The sequence below is a fragment of the Amblyomma americanum genome, chromosome 3 (assembly GCF_052857255.1).
Source record: "Amblyomma americanum isolate KBUSLIRL-KWMA chromosome 3, ASM5285725v1, whole genome shotgun sequence".
In the NCBI taxonomy this organism is placed as follows: Eukaryota; Metazoa; Arthropoda; class Arachnida; order Ixodida; family Ixodidae; genus Amblyomma; species Amblyomma americanum.
In genome coordinates this window covers 175497963-175521842 of record NC_135499.1, presented here as the reverse complement: position 1 = coordinate 175521842, position 23880 = coordinate 175497963, and the positions used below count along the sequence as shown (strand labels likewise).

General features: G+C 49.3%; 2 protein-coding genes and 1 non-coding gene across 16 annotated transcripts in view; all 3 read right to left on the bottom strand.

The window, feature by feature from the left end:
* Positions 1-10602, bottom strand: part of baz (par-3 family cell polarity regulator) — a 207283-nt gene extending 196681 nt beyond the window's left edge. For 10 of the 14 annotated variants that reach the window (XM_077658881.1, XM_077658888.1, XM_077658883.1 and 7 more), the window contains exon 1: positions 9655-10599. In XM_077658881.1, coding sequence (XP_077515007.1) covers positions 9655-9774 — 120 coding nt within the window. In that variant the 5' untranslated portion in view covers positions 9775-10599. Of the gene's footprint in view, positions 1-9654 lie in introns of all 14 variants that reach the window. The other 4 variants (XM_077658913.1, XM_077658908.1, XM_077658911.1 and 1 more) reach the window with 3 other exon arrangements.
* A 3407-nt stretch (positions 10603-14009) lies between these two features.
* On the bottom strand, positions 14010-14081 carry TRNAM-CAU (transfer RNA methionine (anticodon CAU)). Its single transcript has one exon. It is a non-coding gene; the product is annotated as a tRNA-Met (tRNA).
* A 3616-nt stretch (positions 14082-17697) lies between these two features.
* LOC144125481 (uncharacterized) lies at positions 17698-21700 on the bottom strand. The gene is made up of 3 exons (XM_077658879.1): positions 21493-21700; positions 18302-18452; positions 17698-18097 (listed from the first exon to the last, which is right to left on the bottom strand). The coding sequence occupies exons 1-3, from the start codon at positions 21546-21548 to the stop codon at positions 17873-17875; spliced, it is 432 nt and encodes a 143-aa protein (XP_077515005.1). The 5' UTR covers positions 21549-21700; the 3' UTR covers positions 17698-17872.
* Between the last annotated feature and the right edge of the window lie 2180 nt (positions 21701-23880).

The following is a 23880-nucleotide window of genomic DNA, read 5'->3' as shown; positions in this document are numbered from 1 at the left end:
GGGAGAGTGGGTTAGCGGCGCGACGGCTGCAGCGCACGCGATCCGGAATACTGACCGCCGTGGGGTCACTGTCGTGCCGCCTGGGGATTATTCCGTCGCCGCGGAGGCACACGAGGTCCTTTGTCCCTTCTTCGAAGCAGTAAGTAACGGTCGGAACGAAATTTAATTTCCCTACCCCATGCCTTGCACCGTGAAATCAGGAGCGACGCTAATGTTTTTCTTTTCTTTTTTCTACGCGGCACGAGACACTCATATGTAGGTAAACTACATCGTTGGTTCCAGTTAACGCTTACTTCGTTTTCGTGGTGTTCCGCAGTCTCCTGTTTACACCCGACCGGTCGTCTCTCGGGCATATAAGTACCTTCCAAAAGACCAGAGGAAGTCCGCGAGGGTGTGCCGCAGAAAGGAAGATCCCAGAAGCACGCGAAACTAACTCCGAAAGACCCACAGGCAAAAGCCACTACCGGACAGTTACGCAAGGTCCCGTGGTCAGACCGCGAGATCGTTTCGAACACGGCACAGCTAGGAGGTGAACAAAGGAGCAAAAGAGAGGTGGTACACCGACGGCAGACAGAAGAGGGAGCTCGTACCCTGCGCGCGTAATGACAGGAGGCGCGCGCTGCCGCCGGGTCGACACCGGCGTCTCTAATGAGTGTCCCGCCGCCGCCAGCCATGCGTCGAGCGTCGTCGCAGCGGCGGCGGCGTCAGCGACCCGCACGGTGCCGGCGGCGGACCGGGCCGCCAGCGCCTTCGGAGGAGGCCCTACACGTCCGCCCTTCCTTAGCATTCAATGCGTTGGGCAACGCCACGCGCGCAGCGCCCGTTGCTGCATGCGTGCACGACACGCGCGGCACGACACGCGGTCTCCTGTCGCGTGCGTGTTGTTCGCATCAGCAAGCCCGTCGAAGTCCTTCCCGAGTGGGTTCATTAGCTGGTGCGCGTATCTATGCCGCCGCGGACAGGCGCGCCTCTCGACCACGAATAGTAGCAGCCAGAAGTAGCTGCAGCTGCAGACCAGCATTACTGAGACGAGCTGAATTCCAGGATTGCCATGACTCCAACTTTCATACTTTCACGGAACAAACAATTCTTCTCTCTCCTTTGTCAGTCATTCCTATGTGCAGGGTAGCAACTGCGCATCACAACCGGTTAATGCGCGGCTTCTGACTCACCTCCTCCACACAGAGGTTGTGCCGTCCGTACTGACGGTTAGCTGCCGGGTTGGAACCAAATTTTTAAAAGGCAGGACAAAAACCAGAACAGAAAGAGGCAGCGGTACATGCACAGTGATCTATAGCCGGAAGTTGTAAGGCCAATTAGCGACCACACATATTCGGACCAGGAGAACATGAATGGCGTGGAGCGCGTTTGGAATGCACTCACAGGTCACGAACAGCGCTTAACAAATATCCTTCAAGATGAAAGCATATAAGTGACATTCTGCCGCTACTTACTTGGCGAGAGGAAACTTGGAGGGCAAGGGAAATGCTTGGAACTAAACAAATAGCTTCGGAGCGAGGTATATGGACAACAAAACGGACAGTTTTAGCATAGCGGAGACGTAGTGACGGAAACCTCCTGCGCACGCGCACTGGCAGGGCAGGGCCTGATGGGGTCACTGCGCGTGCGCACCCGGCGTCCGGTAAGAAGGTTTAAACCTACGCTAGTACAGTCGAACCTGGCTATAACTAAACGGTTTATAACGAAATATTAATTATAACGAAGCAATGACAATTCCCTTCGGAGGATCGGTCAACACGGTCTAAAACGAAGTAAGCATCGAGTCCCTTCAACTTCGTTATAACGAGGTTCAACTGCACGTCACGGTCCGCTATGCTGAACCATTGCAATGGTGGTTTTTAGCTTAGCGCAGACCGATTTACAGGACGCCGACTGCGCATGCGCAGGCACCTTCGGGAATGCGTGTGCACAGGAGGCATCCAATAAACCGGTATACGTCTACCCCCAACACGTCTCCGCTACGCTAAACGCCTATAATGATAGTGATAACGAGAAACGCAATTAAGAGAGCAGCCTGGAGTGGAGGATAAACTGGCGTGAAAGATATCCTAAATGAAGTCAAGAAGAGGAAATTAATTTGGGAAGGAAACGTAATGAGAGCCCATATGTAACTGCCCGCCAAGGGTAACAGAGGATCATCATGGGAATAAGGCAAACGCAGCCGTAGGCGGCAAAGAACGAGTCAAGTGGGGATATATGATTAAGAAATCTTCGAGGATAAGGGGGCGTCATGTGGCGCAGGTCAGCAGAGCTGGTTGGTGATAAATGGGAAAGGCCCGACTGTAAACACACTGACCAGTTGGGTTGGATGCGGAGGAATAAGGCCTCGTGTTCTCAACTTTGGCGGTTCTAAAATTATTTTTTTTTCCCCTCAAAAGCTCGGTGAAGGCATTCCTACGGATATCAAGAACCCGCTTCCTAGATTCAAATGTCTAGCGAAATCCAGTTCGCTAAACCTATGCGCATACGTTGCACTAGTAAATTAGAATGGCTTCTAGGGAATATTTCACGGTAGAAAAGGACAACGTTTCGAAAATATGCCTAGCCTTCGTCCAGGCCCGTCGCTTTGTACACTTGAAAGGTGCCCTGTCTGGGTAGCAAGACCGTAGGTTACGGCCGCAGGGGCGGAGGCTAACGAGCACATTCAGCATGGAAACGGGCCTGAATGTGGCGCCGGTTCACCACGGCTTATAATGCGCACGAGTGCTATACAGCCCTTGCGGCAGTGCTTCTGCGGTACAGAGCGCGGGGGCTCGTTGTTATCCGGTTAAGGGCAGCTGCTGGCCCACAAACGATGCACTTGCGCCGGCGGCATTAGTTCCGCCTCATGTGCACCGGGCCGAGGACGGTGCAGGAAGCGAGCGAGCACCACGGCCGTGTATACTTTCTGCGGTCCCTACAAAACACGCAGACAGTCTTTCTCCACCAAGGAGACGAGGCACTCGAAAGTCGCATGCAGGACAACTCGCACATAAAACACTCGCCGAACGCAGGTAGATGAGGAACGCGATACACTCTTGGCGATCAACGCGGAGATCAGGCAAAACGAAATTTCAAACAGTAACAGAGGTGGAATTGGAAGGATGCGTAAGAAACAACAACAACAACAACAAAAACGAAAGACCAACGGACAAAGATAAAAGTTACAAAGCAAGGAAGCATTCGGCAAGCACGCATGCGCGGCTATGCGAAAGCACTGATGAACGAATGAATATAAATGAATGAATGTAAACCGCCAATTACTGAGAGAGAACCAGCTAGCCTGCCGCGGAAGAGCGTGCCCACATGTACGCCGTGGAATTTCGCAATTAGAACTCGCTTAATTCGAACTTCCGGTTTATTCAAACCGACCTTTACGTCACGGCCAAGCCACCTGTACACATGCTGCTTTTAGCGCGAATCCTGCGCAATTCGAGAAAATGTTCTATTACAGAAGTTCCACTGCGTGCACGTACAACAAACACATACCGTACACACTTGACGTATGGGAATTTCACGACAACAGCGAGCCAAGAGAACAGCGCTGGCGGAAGCGCGATGTGGCGTTCTTCGCGTTAGGTAAGCCCGAGAAGAAAGTAAACCGCCGGCACGAACTCTGCCCGCGCATAAGGGTCCGTCGGGACTCGTCCGGCAGCTGCCCCGAATGCTGCTTCGAGCTGCACCAGGTGCAAACACTTCTGCACGGCCAGGTCATTCCAGGGCGCAGTCTTCGCAGCGAAGCAGAGCTACAGCATGCGCGCACTATATACTCTGTCTCAGTTAAAAGCGTGCAGCACTACGGAGGCTATAGGCAGTCGGAGGCGCTAGAGCCGGTCACCAGAGCTGACGTAAACACACCAACACATTCCCTCCTCTTCCACGACGCAAATGTATTCGCGACCACGCGGCGGAACTGAAGCGAACCTCACTGCGCAGGAGGAGCATGATAATGAAATGATTTCATCGAGCTCGTTAACTATACTTACAAGTACGAGGTTATTAACAGTTGCCGGAACCCGCCGTGATCACTTTCGGCTGCAGACAACAGTGATCGCCTGCACAACAGGCGCCACCGCGCAGCACGCTACTCGTGAGAGAGCTGTGCCGCCGGCGCACGTGAAACGCGCTGATCACGCCGACTCGGCAGTAACTACGCTCGCAAAGTCCCTTGGAGGAGGAGGAACGGCAGCGTGAGATTAGGCCTGAACAGCACAAATGCGCGCGCAGGGCGCTCACTGGATGCCGGCATGCAAGCTGAGAGATGATCATAAGCGCCGCGCAACTATATGCCTTAGCCAGCCGCTGTTGACGCTATAGCGCTGCTCCAGAACGAGCTTCGTGATCCGCCGATTCTCGCGAACGATGCCTCGGAGGCAGGGCGCCGACGCAATAAGGGGAGGAGCGCTATATGCGAAGGAACGAAAGGATCACGACTGCCCCGTCGCCAGCTTCAGAACAGCAGCAATGAACGCGCCACGAGATGCCGAGCGGCTCGCTCCTGTGCGTACGCCATGCGTTGGGGGCGGGACACTCACATATACCGTTTCCTCACCTTAGAGCTAGGACACACTGGGTGGAGGCAGCCAAACAAGAAAAAAAACTTCACACGCGATAGAGAAGAATGCTACGGGCCGTAGTCGGTCGCGTTTGTGGGTCCCAGTTATGAATTTTGCAGCGCTTTAGCACTAGAGCTTCCACTCAGTCGTTGTCTCTACGGTCCCTCTGCCCACCACCGGGTTGTGGGCAACCTGCATGGCCCACACTCTAAAACAGAAAGGAGTAAAAAGTGGAGTAAGCTGCTGTCCTCTATACTGCCTCCCATCAAAGGGAGTGCGCCAGAGTGCAGCTTACTCTCGCTTCATTGCCATTTAAGAGTATTCGTGTTTAGAGGTGGCTCCCGTGGGTGGCTAGTGGGCCACCTAGGCCACGCGACCTTGCGACGCCGTCACAGCATGCCCACCGGACTGTGAGCAAACTGTCCACCGTGGCAGATGGCACTTAAATGGTGGCAGGTGGACTGGGTAGCGGTGTCGCGAGAGGTCCCTCGGGAAGGGCAGCCTAGCGGGGTCTCACAAGCCCCACCGGTGGCAGCACCTTCCATCGCAGGGCAGTGGCGCACGACTTAACCGCTGCATCGCGGCGCCAGGAGTGGTATGAGGTCTGCTGGTACTTAACGCGATTCGGGAACCGAAAAGATAAATTGCTTCGCAGTCACCGGGGCCGAGGTTATAAAGTCGTAAGTCAAGATTAACATGAAGCGATGCTCGAACAGCTGCACACGAAACAGCGCCTTTCTCTACTTGAGCAAAGATGGCTTTGTGCGGTTCCAGAGCCTACAGTCGTGAGCGATATGAAAGGGAACCAAATTTGAGCATTCATTTATTGATTACTTGATACAAGCAGTTTTTTTTTCGTTTTGCTAACTAGGTTTACCCTTGGTAAACACACTATCCAAAACTCATATTGAAGCAAAACCACCGCACAAAACGGGACGAATAAGAGTCTTCACACAGCGCTGTGTGTGTCTCTTCTCCTTCGCACCGTTCTGTGCGCTGGTTTTTCTTCAGAACGGATCCATGCCGAATAGCCCAGCTCACCATTCTCCGACTATCCAAAACTGATTCTGAAACTTAATAGGGAAATAAGTTGAAAATTTGAAATTTTGTGCAACCAGTTTGTTCGCCCTAATATTACAAGCGACGTCGCAGGCAGCATGATGGCGGACCACAATAACTTTCCCACTGCACATCAGAGCAGATGGCGACGAGCGGACCAAATAAACTCGCACACTATCACCGCGGCCCTGTTCCACCAACACGCGACAGGAGGCTCTGCGCTGACACCTGACAGCAACGATGCCGAGCAGCTGGTAACTGTCAACGCCATTCTCCAGCCGCCAGACGGGGACCGCAGTCCAGACGCGAAGGAGCCTGCGGTCCAGTGAAGCGCCTGAAGTACAGGTCGTTGCTGCCGCATCCAATGCGCAACACAGCCAAAACAAAACGGGAAAAAGAGCAAGAATTCGCGCACCTATGAAAAGTGCGTCAGCGGTTTCGTTCGCGGCGACGGCGGCGGCGTGAAAACCTGTTTTCATCGCCGCGAGGAAGACAGGAAGGGGAAAAAAGAACGGGATAAAACAAAAAGGAAAACGGCGGGCCGTCCAACAACCGAGAGCGCAGTCGCTGCACCCGCACCCGCCTGCCGCTCACTGGACGCGCAGAGCAACCCGCCGGAGGGGCCCCACCGCCTCCCCTCCCAAAGTTGCCCATCCCCGGTGCACGGCAGAAAAGCTGCTGCGCCGGCCACTGGCTTCGGTGCCCTGAGTTGCGTGCAGCGAGGGGAAGATGCAGGAACCGCAGCCGCTACGATCGGAGCGGCGAATGAATTAAGTCGGCTTCAGGTTGCGCTAGAAAGGTACGAGGACAAACAAAACGTACAGAAATAAACGACAATGTGCAACGGACGAACTAGATCAGTGTCCTTGTCGCAACCGAAAACCGTCACGAAGCAGTGCTACCAAATAGCTCGCACTCTAGCTGCTTTCAGCGTAAGCATCCGAGCGCTGTATGTATCCCTCCGCCGCTGAGTTCACCTGTCTTCAGTCATGTCCAACCCTCTATCGTCACTGCACTCAGCCTCGAAGATGCAAAATTGAGTGCGCTCACGTTCAATGCTATAGCGTGCAACGAAGAGTGAGCGTTTGCACTCCGGCAGCAAGGACTATGGGGCTATGAACTACATTACGCCGCGTGTGTCGGGCGCGCTACGTCAGACGCGCTCCAGTTTGAGCGACGCTGCACCGAACTAGAGCGAGGAACACGGAGAGCGCTCGCGGAAGTCGTTCGCCACTCGGCTCACCAAGGAGAATTCCTTTCGGGGAGGAAAAAAGAGAAGCGACGACGAGGCACGAAACTTTGCTGCGCGCCGCGAAGACGCAGCCTTGCCGATGAGGACCACCGTCGCGGGTCCGACCGACCGGTACGCAATAGAACGGCGGCGGGTGCCGCGGAAGGGGCGGCTGACGACAAAAGAGTGCACAGCCGCCGCCGCGCTCCCCCTCCTCTGCATGCCCGCTACACCGCGCGCAACTGCCGCGGATTTTAAAAGCGTCCCGGACTCTCCCTCTCTTCATCTCCTCCTCCCTCTTTTCGTCCCCGACCCTCAGCCAACCAACTTCGTCCCCTCGTCTGTCCCGCCATTCAAGGAGAAAATAAAAAGGGCGAGCCACACCTCTTTCTCAATGGCAATCCGTCCCTTCAGTTTTGCACCGTGAATAAAAAACGAAGGCAGAAACAAACTGTGGATCGAAAAAACTGTCTCCCAGACTTCAAAGGTGATAAAAAAAATAATTGAAACGCTGGTGAACTTGTCACAATATCAAACACAACGTGCGCGCATTCCGCACCGGGCGACAGACCTACACCCAGATGCGCTCCCACATATCGATCCGTGAGAAACCGAAATGACTGCACGTGCTACGTTTGTCAAGATTAGAGGCCAGGTGGGTTTGCTACAAAACCGTGAAGCATCTAGCATCTTGTAGCATCTATGGAAGACCTAACCTTTGCAAGGATGAGAAGGAACATTCTTCTCAACTTTCAGAGCGATTTGAAATGCTGGGAATGCATAGCGAGCCACACTGGGTGGCCAAGATGAAAACTCCCCTGGGCTATAAACTTTTGACAATGACTTTACATAGCAATCTAGTTCGCTTGTCGAAACAGAGCGGCAAATAAAATCGGTCGAAAGATGTGTACGGAGGGAGAAAAAGAAAACTGGCGAAGACCTAAAATGGGCGTTATAAACACGATTTGTAATACCCGAGGTTCCATTCACAGTAGTTGAAGTATGTAACCTGTTTAGAATATGCATCTTTGGTTTAAGATTCCTTCGACGTTTTTCTCAATTCATTCCGCCACACAGCGGCACTTTAGTTGAGGGGATCTTTAGAAAAGTCTTGTACGCACTGGAGCTGGATGACATTGCTTGCGTCAAACCGTTCAAGGCAGCAGATATTTTACGTTAGAACTAATCGCACGTACCAGTCTTGCACAAAGTTTTCCCGCGTCAGCTACCGTGAACCCCAGTAATCGTTGAAGTCTGGCTAAAGCGAAAGTGCTTTGTTTGTTGAGCGTGAGTGCGATTAGAACAGAGCAGAACTCGGCGATAACACTGCACATTCCGTTTATGGAAACGTCGCAGACTATTATTCTCCGAATAAGCCACGACCAGTGGCGCCCGCATGGCATTCGGCCAAAAGAGGCGGCCAGCGGCCACATCAAAGAACGCGGTCTTTTAAAAGTCCCATAGGAGCTGGACGGCCCTGACTCTTCCATTTTGGCACTCTGCCACCCTTCTTGCTCAGCCAATGTTCATTCATCGCCATGGCGTCATGTACTGCGGTCCGGTCAGGGAGAGCGCGATGACTAAGCCCAGATGAGGTCCGTTGCGCAAAGCATTGAGTACCTGCGCTCGCTAAATGCAAGTTCCTGCTTCCTTATGTCGGCATAACCTTTTCAAAACGACATCAAACCAGTTAACCCTCAAGGCACTTCCCTCGGCGTTCGTCTCAATTCCTTCTGCCACATGGCATTGCATCAAAACACGCTCAAGTCTGAGGTAGGCCAAGCGTTATTCTAGACGTCGTTACTTCGTTATCCTTGAAACACTGTAATCCTGACGTTTTTTTCCGTAGACTGACCGTCGTGACCAGCGGGCGTGTAGCACATTTAAACACTGAGGGTCATAAAGAAATTAGACAGTGATCTGAGCTGACCGTTACAAAGCAACCAACAGCAAACACTAAAACGGAAACAATGGAGCAATCAGTGAGTAAGCTAAATTCAACGGATAAGCTTGAACAGGCTCACCAGCGAAGCGCTCCAACTGTGCTCAATAACGAAGCGGGAAACTGTACCGCATAACAGATTGCCATCACAATTTCTTATCTTCGCTTAGAAAGGCATTCAGGGGAAAGAGTGTGCCAAGACACTACCGAAAAGCAGCATGCGTGTGTTTACTACTCAGTGATCACTGCATGATAATACCGGAAATTGGAAAAAAAGGGTCCCCAAAAACCAATTTCCGGTATTATCGTGCAATGATCACTGGCCAAACACATGTATGCTGCTTTTCGGTAGTGCCGATGCGTTGCCGCAGTTTTTCTGCTATGGAATATTTTTTCCCCTGTGTGCCTTTCTAGCCGAAGTTCAGAAATTGTGACGGAGCAGGCCCGTTACTAATACGATCTGGCTTTCTGTCGGTGGCCCCTTTACCAAAACGTGCCCGCCACGAAAGGGAACAAAGAAAAGCAAGACCGCACACGGCAGGGAGAAATGCGCACACGGTTGGCGGCCCCTGCTGACAGGTATCACGATTATACACATATTATACGGGCACCCACGCGCAGCCCGCAAGTTGGCGTGCACGCAGAGAGCACGAGCGCGCTTTGTTTACAGGGCAGCGGAGGCGAGATTTCAAGAGCGCAACCTCCGAGTGCAGCCGCGACGGCCCACTTATGACGGGCTGCCGTCCGCTTTAGCAAGAGAACGACGGGGCCACGGGAAACCGTCGAGAAATAGCGCGACATTCGTTACGAAGTCCCGCGGAGCAAGCGGCGGTTGAGGCTGTAAAACGCGCTGACGTTTCCCTTACCTTTCCCGATGCTTTCTTGTATCTCGTGATGGCCAGGTCGACCAGATCCCGGACAAGAAGATCGCCGTTCCCGCACGGGACGATCACTCGGACCGGCCCGAAATTCACTGTCACTTTCATGACGGCGGAGCCGCAGGGGAGAAAAATGCCGGCTTGCTGTTGCTACCTGGCACGGGGTATCCAACAAGCAAAGAAGAAAAAAAAAAGAGATGGGTCCGGAAGACCCAAGCACCGAGACACACACACACGCGCTCGCACAATAACACAACTCGAAGTAAACAGCGACGATTAAAGAATCTCGGAGACGGCTGTCGAAATTATTCGCGAATAACACAGGAATTCAAGTTACTTGGTTACTTTGCTCGCGCACAACGAACTGCGCGCAGCGTACGCCGTTGACGGACGGCGCTTCACCCGCACGACAAAACAGCGGCCGCGGTTCTCCGCCGCTTCATCTTCTACGATTCCGTCAGGCTGGCTGTAACTCCGCGCACGCCGCAGGCTTCAAATAATCTTCGTACCGCCATACCGGGCTTCACGGGGTCATTCACACGAAGGAATCGGCCGGAGCTGGCGCTTGGCGTCGTTCCTCGCTCGAAGGCGAAGCGTCGTCGAAGGCACGCCGGCGCTCGCCTAACCACGCACGCACGCACACACAACACGCACCCGTCACACCTGGCCCCTGACCCAGGTAAGCCTAACTGTCCGACAGCCACCCTGGCAACGCTCGAAGCTGCGGACCGCAGTGCCGGCTTGCGAAGCGAAGCATCCCACGCTGCTGATGAGGCTGCGCTGCGAACGAAAAATGGCACGATCTGTCGTCGTACGCCACCGCACTGTTTTTGTTCGCGTCAACGGTTTCCCTAGCGCCGCCGATGAGGAACACACAGGAGAAGCCAGCCTGACGCTCGCTTGTGTTCTTGAACGCGCGGCCGCTGTCGCTTCATTACAAACGCTCCCATTGGCTGTAAGAGTTTGGGACAACCTGCGGATTCCGACCAATGGAAGCTCCCCGATGGCAGCGACGCCGCTACTATCCGCTGCGGCGGGCACTTGCGGGCTTCAGCGCTGCCGGTTTCGGTTTCGGTTGTCGCGCGCGAAGGAGGATGCGTGCACATGATTCTACTAATTCTTGTTTCAGTTTGATATTGCTTTAAGGCTGTCGCAACGGCAGTAACCACCGTCGCTCTAAACGGGGAAGCTTGGTTTTGTGTTCTTTATTCTGTGAAAACATTTGAAGTCAGGAATGAGTCGGGCATGCAACTTGCAAGCGTCTTCACAGGAGAACCCCCCAACACACCCGAACACAATATGATTTGAAATCCGAATGAAATCATTCGCTGAGGACGCAACACAGAACTTACCATAACGAAGCTTATTTGCACCCGATAGTGCTGAATTGTGCTTAACGTAACAGATTTTCAAACCGCATTTCGCAGTGTAACAACAACGTTGTTGCTGCCATCTGTCGAACGGCGGAGGAGCCAGAAAAATAGGAGGCTTTGCGATCAGCCGCGCGAGGGAGACTGTATACGTGGGAGGCGAACGATGATATTATCGAAACAAGGCGAGGAGATAATCTTATTCGCTTTCTGTCCAGTTACCACTCCTCTCTACCTCTCTTTTTAACCACGGAAGGGTATGGGGGCACGTTTACTCTGAGTATGCTAATTAGAGGGCAGTGTGCTCGTCGGAATATAATGTCTCAAACGAAGTCGTGAAGTGAGCAAAATATAATGTAGAATCTTCAGTTTTACTTTCCACCCGTTTTCAACTTCTCTACATCCCTTTAACTTCAGGATTGGAGAGAGATGGGGACAGTTTTACTCTGGGAGGACCCATATGCTGAAGGAGAGCTTGTCGGAAGATCATGTACAAGCACGCTAGCTTACCTGTAACCGTAACTATAGTAGGATACAACTAAAAAAAACAGCAAAAAAAAGCTTAGAAAACACTGGGCCACGGTCCGCGACGTACTGTATTACTCCGCTAGCCACTCACAAAAGTAAAAGAAATAAGCTTTTTAATGCTTGACTTTATTAAACAGGCCATGTATCTTCTAGAGCTTATAAGTTTTTCCTGTTGATTAGCTTCTTGTTAAGATGACAAGCAAAGTTTTACCAGCGGACTATCTTTTCTCGTGGAAGAATTCTGTGCGGCGGTCCTAATGTGGGCGGAGCTTCACTGCAAACTTAAGTTGTATCCGACTATATGTAACAGCGTAGCACTTACGGAAATGAAACTGAAAGCAGCTGATTGCTTATTTACAGCACATAAAACTCAAGTCTGCGAGCAACCTTGAGGGCAGTGATTGTTCGACATGAGGCTGTATATATATAGAGCAGACAAACACACATTTAAAAACATAACAAGGTTTTACCGACGTTTCAACTGGGAACCAGTCTGAAGACTGGTCCCCAGTGGGAGAATATTTCTCCCACTGATCAGCACTACAAATTAAAAAAGAAACATTCTGGTTTTAGTCATATATATATATATATATATATATATATATATATATATATATATATATATATATATATATATATATATATATATATATGTGTGTGTGTGTGTGTGTGTGTGTGTGTGTGTGTGTGTGTGGTGTGTGTGTGTGTGTGTGTGTGTGTGTGTGTGTGTGTGTGTCAGAATTACTATCTCTATGATATCAATATTGTACAAAAATTCCTTTTGTTTCAACCTGCAGCTCTCATGAATTTAGAGCCGCGCGAGCGAAATATAGCTGGCTTGATTTCAGTTCCCGAAAATTCACAATGTTAACTTAAAACTGATTAAACTGAAGAATTATTGTGTGTGAGGATATATATATATATATATATATATATATATATATATATATATATATATATATATATATATATATATATATATATATATATATATATATATATATATATATATATATATATATATAGGTAGAAAGGGCATCGACCTCCATACTCCACAACCACTGCCGACCTTGTTCAACCATAAACTAACGCATCGAATTAGAGATAAAAATCACTGACCTCACACACAATAATTCTTCAGTTTAATCAGTTTAAGTTAACATTGTGAATTTTCGGGAACTGAAATCAAGCCAGCTATATTTCGCTCGCGCGGCTCTAAATTCATGAGAGCTGCAGGTTGAAACAAAAGGAATTTTTGTACAATATTGATATCATAGAGATAATAATTCTGACATGAACATTTAGTGACTTCAGGAGATACTTTTAAATATTTTTTTTTCACTACAACGAGCTTTTACAGAATGGATGAGGTTGGAATGTTATTATAATTTTTTGAGAACGCTATAGTCAGGCAACTTAAGAACGCAAGGGCAAATTCCCATCAAAGGAGGTCCTCCAGCCAATGGCTTTGAACGATTGCCGTGATGCTACGGGTAATCCCCTTGCAATCGCAGGGTGCTGGCGATTGTAGAGGAAAACCACGGATTAATCGGAGTATAGGCGCGACATCTAAAGAACGGTCGGCGCCATTGGCTGGACGGCTTCCCTTGAGAGGAATTTGTCACTGCTTTCTTGAGTTGTGCCCGACTAGATATACTATAGGCCACGAAATTTTACGGGATGAGTGTTATCGAAAAAAAAAAGTATTTTTGAGCTGCGTTGCGACCTAGCCGCTTTAAAGTATTGCCGTGGCCGCAACGCAGCTCAAAGCTGATGGAGCGGGCCCGTTTCCGCACATTGTCCAAAATTTAAAACGATTGGCTTACGTCGATCACTGCGTCGAAATAATTTATTTTCCCGCATACCCACGCCCTGTAAATTTCAGTGGCTGATAGCACTCATATGGTTGCCTCAGTTATTTTAGCACGAAGTCAACGAAGATGACAGAATTGAAATCAATAAAGAGCCAAGGTCTTCGCTGTCCGAAAAGCCTGCTGGAAGAACAGCGAATTTGTTAACGTCGACAAATGAAGTGAACCAATCACAACAATAGCCTTGCCTAGCATGCGCTACATTTTCTGAAATTCGTTTTTATCAAAACCTAGCACAAACGAAGAGGGAAGGAAAGCTAATTTCCGTGAATGTTGCACTCAAGAAGAGCAAATATTGCATGCTGCCCGCAACTGCGCGCAAAGTGTTCTGGTATCATGAGTATGAACTGATACTGAACAGGACCAGGTAATAACTTTCTGTGGATCAGTGAAGCCCGCCGCGAGAAAACGCAGTGGGCTCAAAAGTATATCGACAGGACGTCCTGCGGACGCAGTTTCGCTAGTGAAGAGATTTATCGCAGAAGTAATCCTGTAAGGGTTCACTAAGCCTAACAGAATTTAGAACCATTGACAGCTAAAATTCACTGCATTTTTGCATCTGAAAAAAAAATCATAGCAGAGCGTGGTTTCGATCCACGGACCTCTGGGTTATGGGCCCAGCACGCTTCCACTGCGCCACTCTGCTAGGCATCACGCCGTACTTTACCAGTGTGTTTCTACAATAGTACAGAAATCGCTTGTTCAGGGTGCGTGTTTCTCTGAAGGGAATTTTATAAGGGAAGGAGAAAGGCTAGGGCGAAGGTCATCTGAACATGGGGTGGGATGGAAGAGGCAATTTACGTGGACGCGGCGGTACTGGTCAACGTAATTGCAATCATAGCATGCACGAATGCGGAAGGGAAATTAGTTAATGAGGCATCAATTCGATGCAAGGGAATCGCCCAGGCGGAGGAGGCGGCGGTTGCTTTGACGATGGTTTCCCCGAAGGTCTCGTGTGCAATTACGGACTCCTAGACTGCATGCCGAAACTATACCAGAGGAAAGATCGGTGTAAATACACAAGAAGAATAACACAAAGTAGAGAAGACCAAGACTTTAGGCCCATAGTGATATGGACCCCAGTGTGTATACACTGTGCGGACGTTGGAATTGAAGGCGCTCAGGCCGCTGCTCGCGCGCTGTTATCCCGGGTCCGCCAACATTCACAGGAACATGATTATTCAGAACTGTTATTAAGCTATAGAAAATTACTCCAACATTTGAGATTAAGAAGGAAAGTACACGCGGAACCTGAAGAAAATGCAAACAGGGAGCAAGAGGTCATCCTTAAGAAATAGCAATAAAGTACTTTAATCACCCTGTCAAATTCAGCTCGATGTTTTTAAATTCGTCTTCTTCGGTGCGCCTTCTGCGGTAAAGTGGCTAACTTGTACCACATGGAACGGGCATGCCAGAACAATTAAACGTTTTTTTTTTTCCACTCACTCAAATCCCCCGATATTTCTTTCTACACCGCTGTGGAAGTGTAAAGAGGTAACGATTAACATGACTTATAGCTGAACAACCCTGATTTATGATATAAAGCCTCTCAGAACTGGCTCCGCTGAACGACACTGGAAGTGCGCCGAAATCGCCAAATGCGCCACTCGTCAGATGTTATATCTGAAGCACTTGGCTTGCAGCCAACGTTTTTGATACGGTTGGCTGCAATGGTTCCGACAATACATGTTTTGTCGTCGCTAAGTATCTGATGGCCCACGTGACAGCATCGTCCAAGGGTATCCGTCCTGATCCCACGGTATTTTGAACGCGCCATTCACGCCGTCGGAAAAATGTGGTGATGGCTACAAGTCACGGCGGTCACGAATTTTCACACATGGCCTTCATCGTCGCCTTAAAAGCTTCGATCGAAGACTTTGGCGAACTGCAATCGGCACCGGAGCCACCGCTTCTTCCGCATATCGAGAAAAAAGGTCAAGAAAGAGAATGGAGGTTTAATTTCGTCTGCAGAAGCTGCTGTAAATCGGTTCCAGACGCGCATGCGCAGCCACCTAAGCCACCTTGCCCAGCCAGTGGAGTAGTCTTCTGGCTCACGGGGCCCATAGGTCTTGTGTCAACCCCCTTCGAAGGATGTAGCCAGAAAGTCCTTTCGGGTGGGTGTAAAAAGGGTGTTCCCGGAAACTATTGAGGTTAAGGCGAGTGTTTGAATACCAGCACAGCCGCCTTGGTTATGCGACACTGTCTACATGCTGACGACAAATGAATCACGGTGGGAACTGAGCGTTTTACACTAAAACGTAACAAAAACTGAAGATTCGTTTCCTTTAGAAAGTTTTTTCCCCGAAACTTGGCTTCTGCGAATTCGTTAATTACAGTGACAAAGTTATATTTTTAACTTTTTTTCTATGGCCACTTTCTCGAAGTTTCATAGCCTATCATCGCTCATGGTGGAGAACTGAGATCTTTTGATCAGCTTTAACTTGGAAAAGTTCATTTGGCATGATGCAACTGATGTACAGATCCAGATCGTGAAGAACCAGCGAAAGATAACAGTTTGGCTTGGGAGGGGCTCGAATTGTTCCACTTGGCGATAAATTCCAGGAGCTGTGTGCTGCCAATTGACATAATCGCCTTCAAAACCGCGGCGGCTTTCAAGCATCTCCGCAGCCCACAGCGCCGGAGCATTCTTTACTGTTTATTCCCAGTCAAGCCGGTGGTTGGGCAGAGGTCTGCAGACATATGACCCCTCGCCCTTTTCCTGCGCCCCCTCTAACTGCCCCCCCCCCTCCACCCGTTGCTACACCACTGCGGCCAACGCTCAGATAAATGCGTCTAGCAACCTTGAAAACCTGCAGTTGTCAGGAAAATTTTGTGCGTCTGCAGAAAACAGGGATACCACCGAAGAGCTAGCCATGTCAAGGAAAACGACCGAATGAAATTAACAGACTAACAGTACAGCGAGCTCCCGGCACGTGGTCCGTGCACACTGACACATCTTTTCGCTTCACAACTTGTCCATCCTGATTTAAGCCGTCTTCTCACTGCCCGCCAAGTGAGCACTTACTTGATTTATACCAAAGGGAAAATTTCCAACTGGGAATCTGCTGGTTTGTGCTGGTATTTTCTGGCTTCAAATGGTCCCAAAGGGAACTGAACAGGTCTTGCTGGTTTTTAATTGGGCCAGCTGGTTCCAACTGTATAGATTGCATGTTTTGTACTGGGCCAACTGGTTCCACTGAGCCAGGATGGATACTTACTGGGGCAACTGGTGCCAGCTGAAAGCCGCTGGTCCCAACTGGGAGCTTACTGGTTCTGAACTGAAAGCCGCTGGTTCCAGCTGTCAACATTTAGCTGTGCAATTTAATTTTAATTTTTTTTCATTTTTTGAATGGTAATGATAGTTTAACTAATAAAGCTTTTCAGCAATTTTTTTTTATTGCGCCTGCTATGAATTCTGCAATGAGTGAAAATTTGATGTGAAAACGTTGCCAATTAAACATTGCTTATCGTACTAGTCTGAATGTGAGTTATGAGAAATTAGTTAGCCAGCTTACTACTTGAGACAATTCACCTTCTTTCGGGTGTCCGCCAACTCTGGGAATACTATGCCGCAAAAGGTATATTTTTGAAAATTCTTGGAAGTCTTCCATGAAACTGCTGGTATGTATGGTTTATGGGGGTTTAACGTCCCAAAGCGACTCAGGCTATCTGGAATTCTTTAACGTGCACTGACATCGCACAGTACACGGGCCTCTACAATTTCGCCTCCATCGAAATTCGACCGCCTCTGCCGGGATCGAACCCGCGTCTTTCGAGGCTAGCATCCGAGCGCGGCGGCGGTAAGTATATATATATATATATATATATATATATATATATATATATATATATATATATATATATATATATATATATATATATATATATATATATATATATATATATATATATAGAGAGAGAGAGAGAGAGAGAACCGCATTGCGTTTCACCTGTTGAAGCCCATTTCTCTATTTGTCTACTCCTTTTATTGTATGAGGCACACATTCGAAGTTCGGGTGCATCCAACAGTTGTTCTTGACTTTGTATAGACCAGTCTGATCCCGCGAACTGCTCCGCAATCGCCTTGTCAGAGTAGTCCACCGCCTAACCCCGCGATAAATGTTGGTCGGCATAACCAGCATTCTGGCTGAGCAGTTCCGTGCCAATACTGTGGAAGCCATGTCGCAGTTGTTACAGTCACTACGTCCCCTTCCAGTTCAAGAAAGCACTTCATCACACCCATTCCCACTGAAACACAGTGCTCCATCTTCATAGGTTTTATGAACTATAGTTGCGGTGTTGTTGCACCGATACGGTATATATCAGTGGACAAGCACCGCTGTTGGGCTGTGGCGCAGCCTCCGAGATGCGGGGTCGTGTCGCATCATCACGGCCACAGCAGCACGGAGGCTTGGGGCGGTAGTTGCTGCTGGCCGCTCACTGGCTGCGGCCGCCGCAGGGTTCCCATTTGAAGGCCTTGTCGCAGCATAGCTTCTGCGTCTGCTTCAGGCCGATCTCTCGCGCGTCCTGCTCGCACACGGTGGCGGCCAGCTTTACGAGCCCACCGGACACCGGCTTCTTGGCCAAGTCGCACAGGGCCTGGCCCAGTGTCACGTTGGAGGGGGCGAAGGGCTCCGTCAGGTTACCCGTGAACGAGGCCATCTGCAGCCAGGAGGGGGTGCAGGGGAGAAAGCCACAATAGTTAAATTTATCAAAGAAAGTGAATACCTCTGGACGGTACTCGAACAGTGTTTGAAAACAAATCGAATGGCGACAGCTGCCTAACGAGCATCCGACCTGAAACCCCACCCGCACCCTTCTACGGTCCAACCTCCGTTCACGTGGTCAGGGCGTGCGCATGCTTGCCTCTTTCTTGCAGTACTCGCTGCAGAACTCGAAGTCGGCGTCGGTGCACAGGCTGCCCACGACGGAGGTGCTCTCCTTGTACAACTGCTGCGGTTCGGCGCCCTCTTGCTCCAGCAGAACGGGGCAGCTGCAGTCGTTACCCTCCTGGCACCTGCAGCCACACGCGTGCATCCCAAAGGTCATGCATCGTATGTCATGTATGTATCATGTATCGTGAGTAGGTCATGTATCGTCAGTAAAGTCGGCGGCAACAAAAAGTACATATATCCGGTTCACTTGGGTGGCTGCGAAGGGCGAACCAACTAAAATGACCTTAATATGCACGGTTACGTAGTTTTTTGGAGCTCGTCAAATTTCTAGCAACATGCACTCATACGCAAAGCAACGAGGAAATTCGAAGGCACGAACTCTTTTTTTTTATTGTAGTTTCCAGGTGAGAGGAAGGTAGAGGCAGAGGCTGTCTCTGAAGAAAATAAGGTACTTCACGAAATGTGCGTCTATCGAGTGACGCATCACGCACGGAAGATATTGTGAATCGGTGCACACACGTAAAAATTTCTCTAACCTCATGGCTTTTCATGCAGTTTTAAGCGGTAAGCTCAACCGCCACCAAGAGTTCACTCTGGGTTGCATTCTGTCGTGGTGCAGTTATCTTTCTTTATTATATCCAATTCAAGCAGTTGACATTTCGTTATCAAGGTCCAAACTGAATTCTACATTGTGCGCAAGAGCTACTTCGTCTCACACCAACAGTTTCTGCAGGTACTTCCAACCAAGGAGCTAAATACGGTGACAAGTAAGCTGCAGCGGATGGAATTTTTCGTATATCGTGGGGCAGAGGTATCTGACATTTCCCAACACTGGAATAACCGGCCGTATTACAAGCTGCATTTGTTGTCCTCTCCTTGGGTCGACGCACGATTCAATAGAATCACACACAGATACACACAAGCGGGCAAAAAAAGAAAATCGACGGCGGCTTCAATTCACAAAACAAACCGGATAGAAGGGTCGAACAGACACCACGCGGTGCAGACATTCCAAAACTTGCCATCGTAAATAAATACGTTCATTATATTCAATTTGCAATTGTAAAAAAATAAAAGAAAACTGCATAAGCGTTACGCGACTCCGTGTCAAGTCACTATGCTCTGAAAGTAATTCACACTAACACTAAGTTCGAGTGTGTTTCAGGAGGAACCAAATCCGGCTACTATCCAAATATCGCATCCAGCTCATGTGTACATTCACATACGTAGCACAGTGCTTTTTACAGCCGTGTGCATAGGGGTGGCTGGGGAGGCACTGGCCCCCTTAAGAGCCATGGAGAAGGAGGTGGATATTTAATTCCACATTTTTCCCTACTATCATAAACTGGAAAGACCTGTGCACGCCTATAGTGCTTTTATGAAAAGTTCTGCACTGAAATTGCATCGTTTCTGCCCCCTCCCATTTCTTTTTTCTAACGTAAAAACCTGCAATGAAAAGAACCCGACAATGCTCTTTTCAAGCTGTCTAGTGAAGGCGTTGAATAGACATATATTCGTTAAATTTTTTCGAGCGTTTCATTACAAGGGTAATAAAATCCGATCAGGCTAACTATTCGGAAAAGTGATTTGGGATAAAACAAAAACAACGATCCAATTACAATAGCTACGCTAAGGCAAGGCCCGCACTGTTATACCTTCTTCACGGGTTTCGTTTCTCGCAAAGCTGCATCACACGTCGGAAGTTCAAACGCGCTTGTGCTACTTTCATTCGCACTGATATCTTTCAGAGAGAGCGCATCCGAGTTCGTGACCCAATATTGCAAAAGCAGCTGCACGCGTTTGACGCATGCTTTGAGTACGCACACACAGGAACTGTGGCATAATCAGCGTTATCGGCCAGCAGGCCTGCACGGCAGACAAGGCAGGTTTCTTCATTGCATTTTACAAAGCCTTGAAGGTTTTTGAACCTTGTTTCACAAGTGGTATATATGTGAGGTTTATTGTCCAAAAGCTCCAGGTCAACAAAGAGACGCCACAAGGGAGGGCTCCGAATTAATTTCGACCGCCTGGGGTTCTTTAACGTGCACTGGGGCGACTGCATGAAGAAATGCAAAAACGCCCGAGTACCATGTAATGTCAGTGCACATTACAGCCAGCGGCAGAGATTTGATCCAGCTGCCTTGGGCTCGTCACTTTGTTATAAAAGTGCTTTCGTGACGGGTCCATTCGCAAAAGGTGATATTTTTCTCTATAGAACTGCAACACAAGTATACGAAAAATCAGAGAGCTGGGTGGAATTACCCACGAAAAAAACTGCTAAAGTTCGAAATCGGTTTAGTTTGCCGACCTATTAATCCTCTAATCAAATAACCGCAGTGCGAGACGCAAACTGGGTTGTAAGACTTGAGTGCAGTAAATGCTCGCACTGTGCGCTCATGCACAGGCTGAGATATCGATGTAAAATAAACAGCGTCACCTGATAAGCCTCGGCCGGTGTTCTAGGAAGTGAACGCTGGTTAGCGGTACTTGGAAAAGACAATCCTTAACACGTAATTCCTTTATTTCAACCTGTAAGCTATTACCTTTGTTCTTGATTGTCCGGGAACACGCTGAATAACACATATCTTAAATTTGGTCTGAAAACGAATGTAGTACGCGCGCCCAAAAAGAATTTTTGAAGCTGAGCCGTCCAGTAGCTCTGGATCAATTCTGTTCGAAATTTGGTCTCTGACCAATCAACCAGTATGCGGTTCAACCCGTGCTGGCATACATACGGAAGCGGAAGCAGACGTGGAAAATGTCTTCCAGAACTCCAAAAGAAAGAGAGAGAAAAAATGTGTATTTTTTTTCAGCTGGGAGTCACAAGCTATGGTAAAAAAAGGCCTGTATGATATAGTCGGCCAAATCGGGACAACCGATCGAGCATCGACAAAAAGCGTTTTGCCACTACGGGCACGTAGTGCCAAAAAACTCGCTAAATTATAGTAAAAAAAAAACTCGCTAAATTATAGTAAAAATTCAGCATAGAATCATATACGATCCCCATCTGATAACCCCAGTACGTTATATGCACACCAAAGTACTGCCTACTGTTATTGCCTACTGTAAAGCGTTCTTTACGAGTCTGTAATTATATTCTCTAGAACGTCGGTCATGCACCAAAACAACGCGACCAATGAGGAAGGCTAGTTTTGCTCTCACCTTACACCCACGCACAACACAGCGGCGAGCATAGACAGCATCATCATCCGAGCCATGACCGGTAGTCGCAACGAGCAGTCACCGAACAACTAGTCGCGGAACCCTTTGAGGAGAGCAATGTGCCGTGCCACGCAGAGCCTGCGAAATGCTATTTGCCTATAGCAGCCCGAACCTGCGCGCGCATCTCCTGCCTTCTCACGCACATGGGAAACCGGCCAGGTGCGTGACGCTGGTGGGCAGGACCGAGGAAGCGGCGCTGTTCGCGTCTATTCGCGCTATAAGTTCTGTGCAATGGCGGCGAGAGCCGCTCTATTAGCAAAACGAGCGCTTTCAAACACACGTGTTACTCCGCTCCCGAATCTTGATCCTCTCCGCTGATCCGAAGTTGCTTATCACGAAGTTACTTTTGAGATGGTAACCACCCATTAATCGGTTGTAAAACTAGGCGTAAAAGCGGCGAATGTAGGACTGTACGGAAGGGATGCTGTGGCGCTACTTTGAGCCGCGCACGTCGGAGAGAATGCATTGCGACGCGCTTTCGGCGTGGGCTGCGTTGCATGCAACAAGTGCGCCGTGACGTCGGCTGATATCGGCCCCGCGGTGTGTGGAGCCCGATAAGGACGCAGCCGCCAGGCGGCGACGGCTGGGCTGGCCCGTATTGTGGTCACCGAAGGCAGCTGACCGGCTATCGGCGCCCGCGCGCACCTAGACGACGCCGATGCCGACGCCGCGCGGCAGGGACCAATCTTCGTCGCCAATTGTAGATAACCGGTGCAGGCCTCCTTCTAGCCGTAATTTGTTCTTCTTTCTCTGTACAACCTCCAGCAGTTCCTCGCGCGCGGTCGCGACTAGAAGTCCAAGACCTTCGCAGTACAGGACTGAGAGCACAGGACACGGTCATCGTCGTACTCCACCAGACAGCCCGCGTAAACTTGCAAACAGCGACAGTCTCAAATGTTTCGCTGAAAACGCTTTGCCAAAAGCAATCAGCGGGGAAAACGTAGCTAAAGACAAAATACGGAAGCGACAGTCTTGTTGTACAGCATCTTCCACATTTGTAGGAGGCATAAGTAAAGTTCGAATGCAGGTACCGCGAAAAACCCATCTAGCAGTCAATGGGCGCGGGCGTGTTGGCTGTCCCCATATGAAGTACTTGGAAAAGCATTCCCTGATCCGGTCTTTGACCATGCCCACGCGCGGAATGATTCAGTATACATGTGGGGGCCCCTTCGGTGTTACAAATCTGTGGGCTCAAGTGAACACGCCTTGATATCAATTATTAAGTGCTAAACGACAGCCACTGAAACACATGGAGGCATGGTCAGTGACAGGCTCAATAGCTGCCCAAACAGCACATGTAATCGACCCAACATTGGAATCGAATGGTTTTACTCTGGCCTTTTGTTGTACCGGCAACTGCCAATATATTTCCGATATTGGACCGATTACCTGTGCTGCTTGGGTAATGCATGTCCCTGTTTACACTCTGTGCAAAATCTCGGCATTGTCAACGAGACGACCCATAAAGGGGTACGGATATAAAATTTCAAACGCAATGATGGGATTTGTTTCATGGTCGCAAGGAGATGCTTTCTAGCAAGTTTTATTTTCAGGCCTTGAGTGGAACATAATTTAATATGAATTTAAATGTCGTCCGAGGAGCCGCTAGGCATTTTCACCCACATCGAATGACGTCAAATTGCACTTGCCCCAATTATTGCGACGTCACCGAGCCCAGTGGTTGTTCTCAGGAATAACCAGTGCTTGCCGGCGACGGGGACGTCATCAGGAATGGGGTAGTCCAGGCTGGTCGGTAGATTGTGACGTCAAGGTGCACTTCAGCGCTGGCGACGATAGAGACCGAAACTGTCGTTACAAAATCGCTTGAAATTAATTATTAATCGTGCACACAGGTGCCTTGAGATCATTTTCACGATTACTGCGCCCGTAGGCCTCTTTCAAGGCAAAAACAAATGTGGAAACTTAATATCTTGCTTCGTACCACGTTAAGAGAAGACCCGGAGGCTTGGTGAAGAAACCTCCTAGCACAACCTGGATGCCATTCTTGAAGACAACTTCTTGTGGCACTGGGAGCTCGAAGCGACGGCTTCTACAGCGTGTTGTTCTCAGCCATGGAGACATGTTTGGCAGTTGGCGGCAAGTGTACGTATTGCTTCTACTGCAGTGTCACAAAAAATCGTCCCTTAGTACAGGACGCGTATACAGAACCGCATAGGCGAAAGAACACTTTCACTCTGCAGATTCGCTCAACCATAACTTTATGGTTCACGTAAAGTTAACTGCATGCTGCATCTGTATACAAAATGGTTGTTCTCAGAGCCAGAGCCATAAGTGCGGGCAGCCAACGGCGGAAGTTCTCCGTTTCTT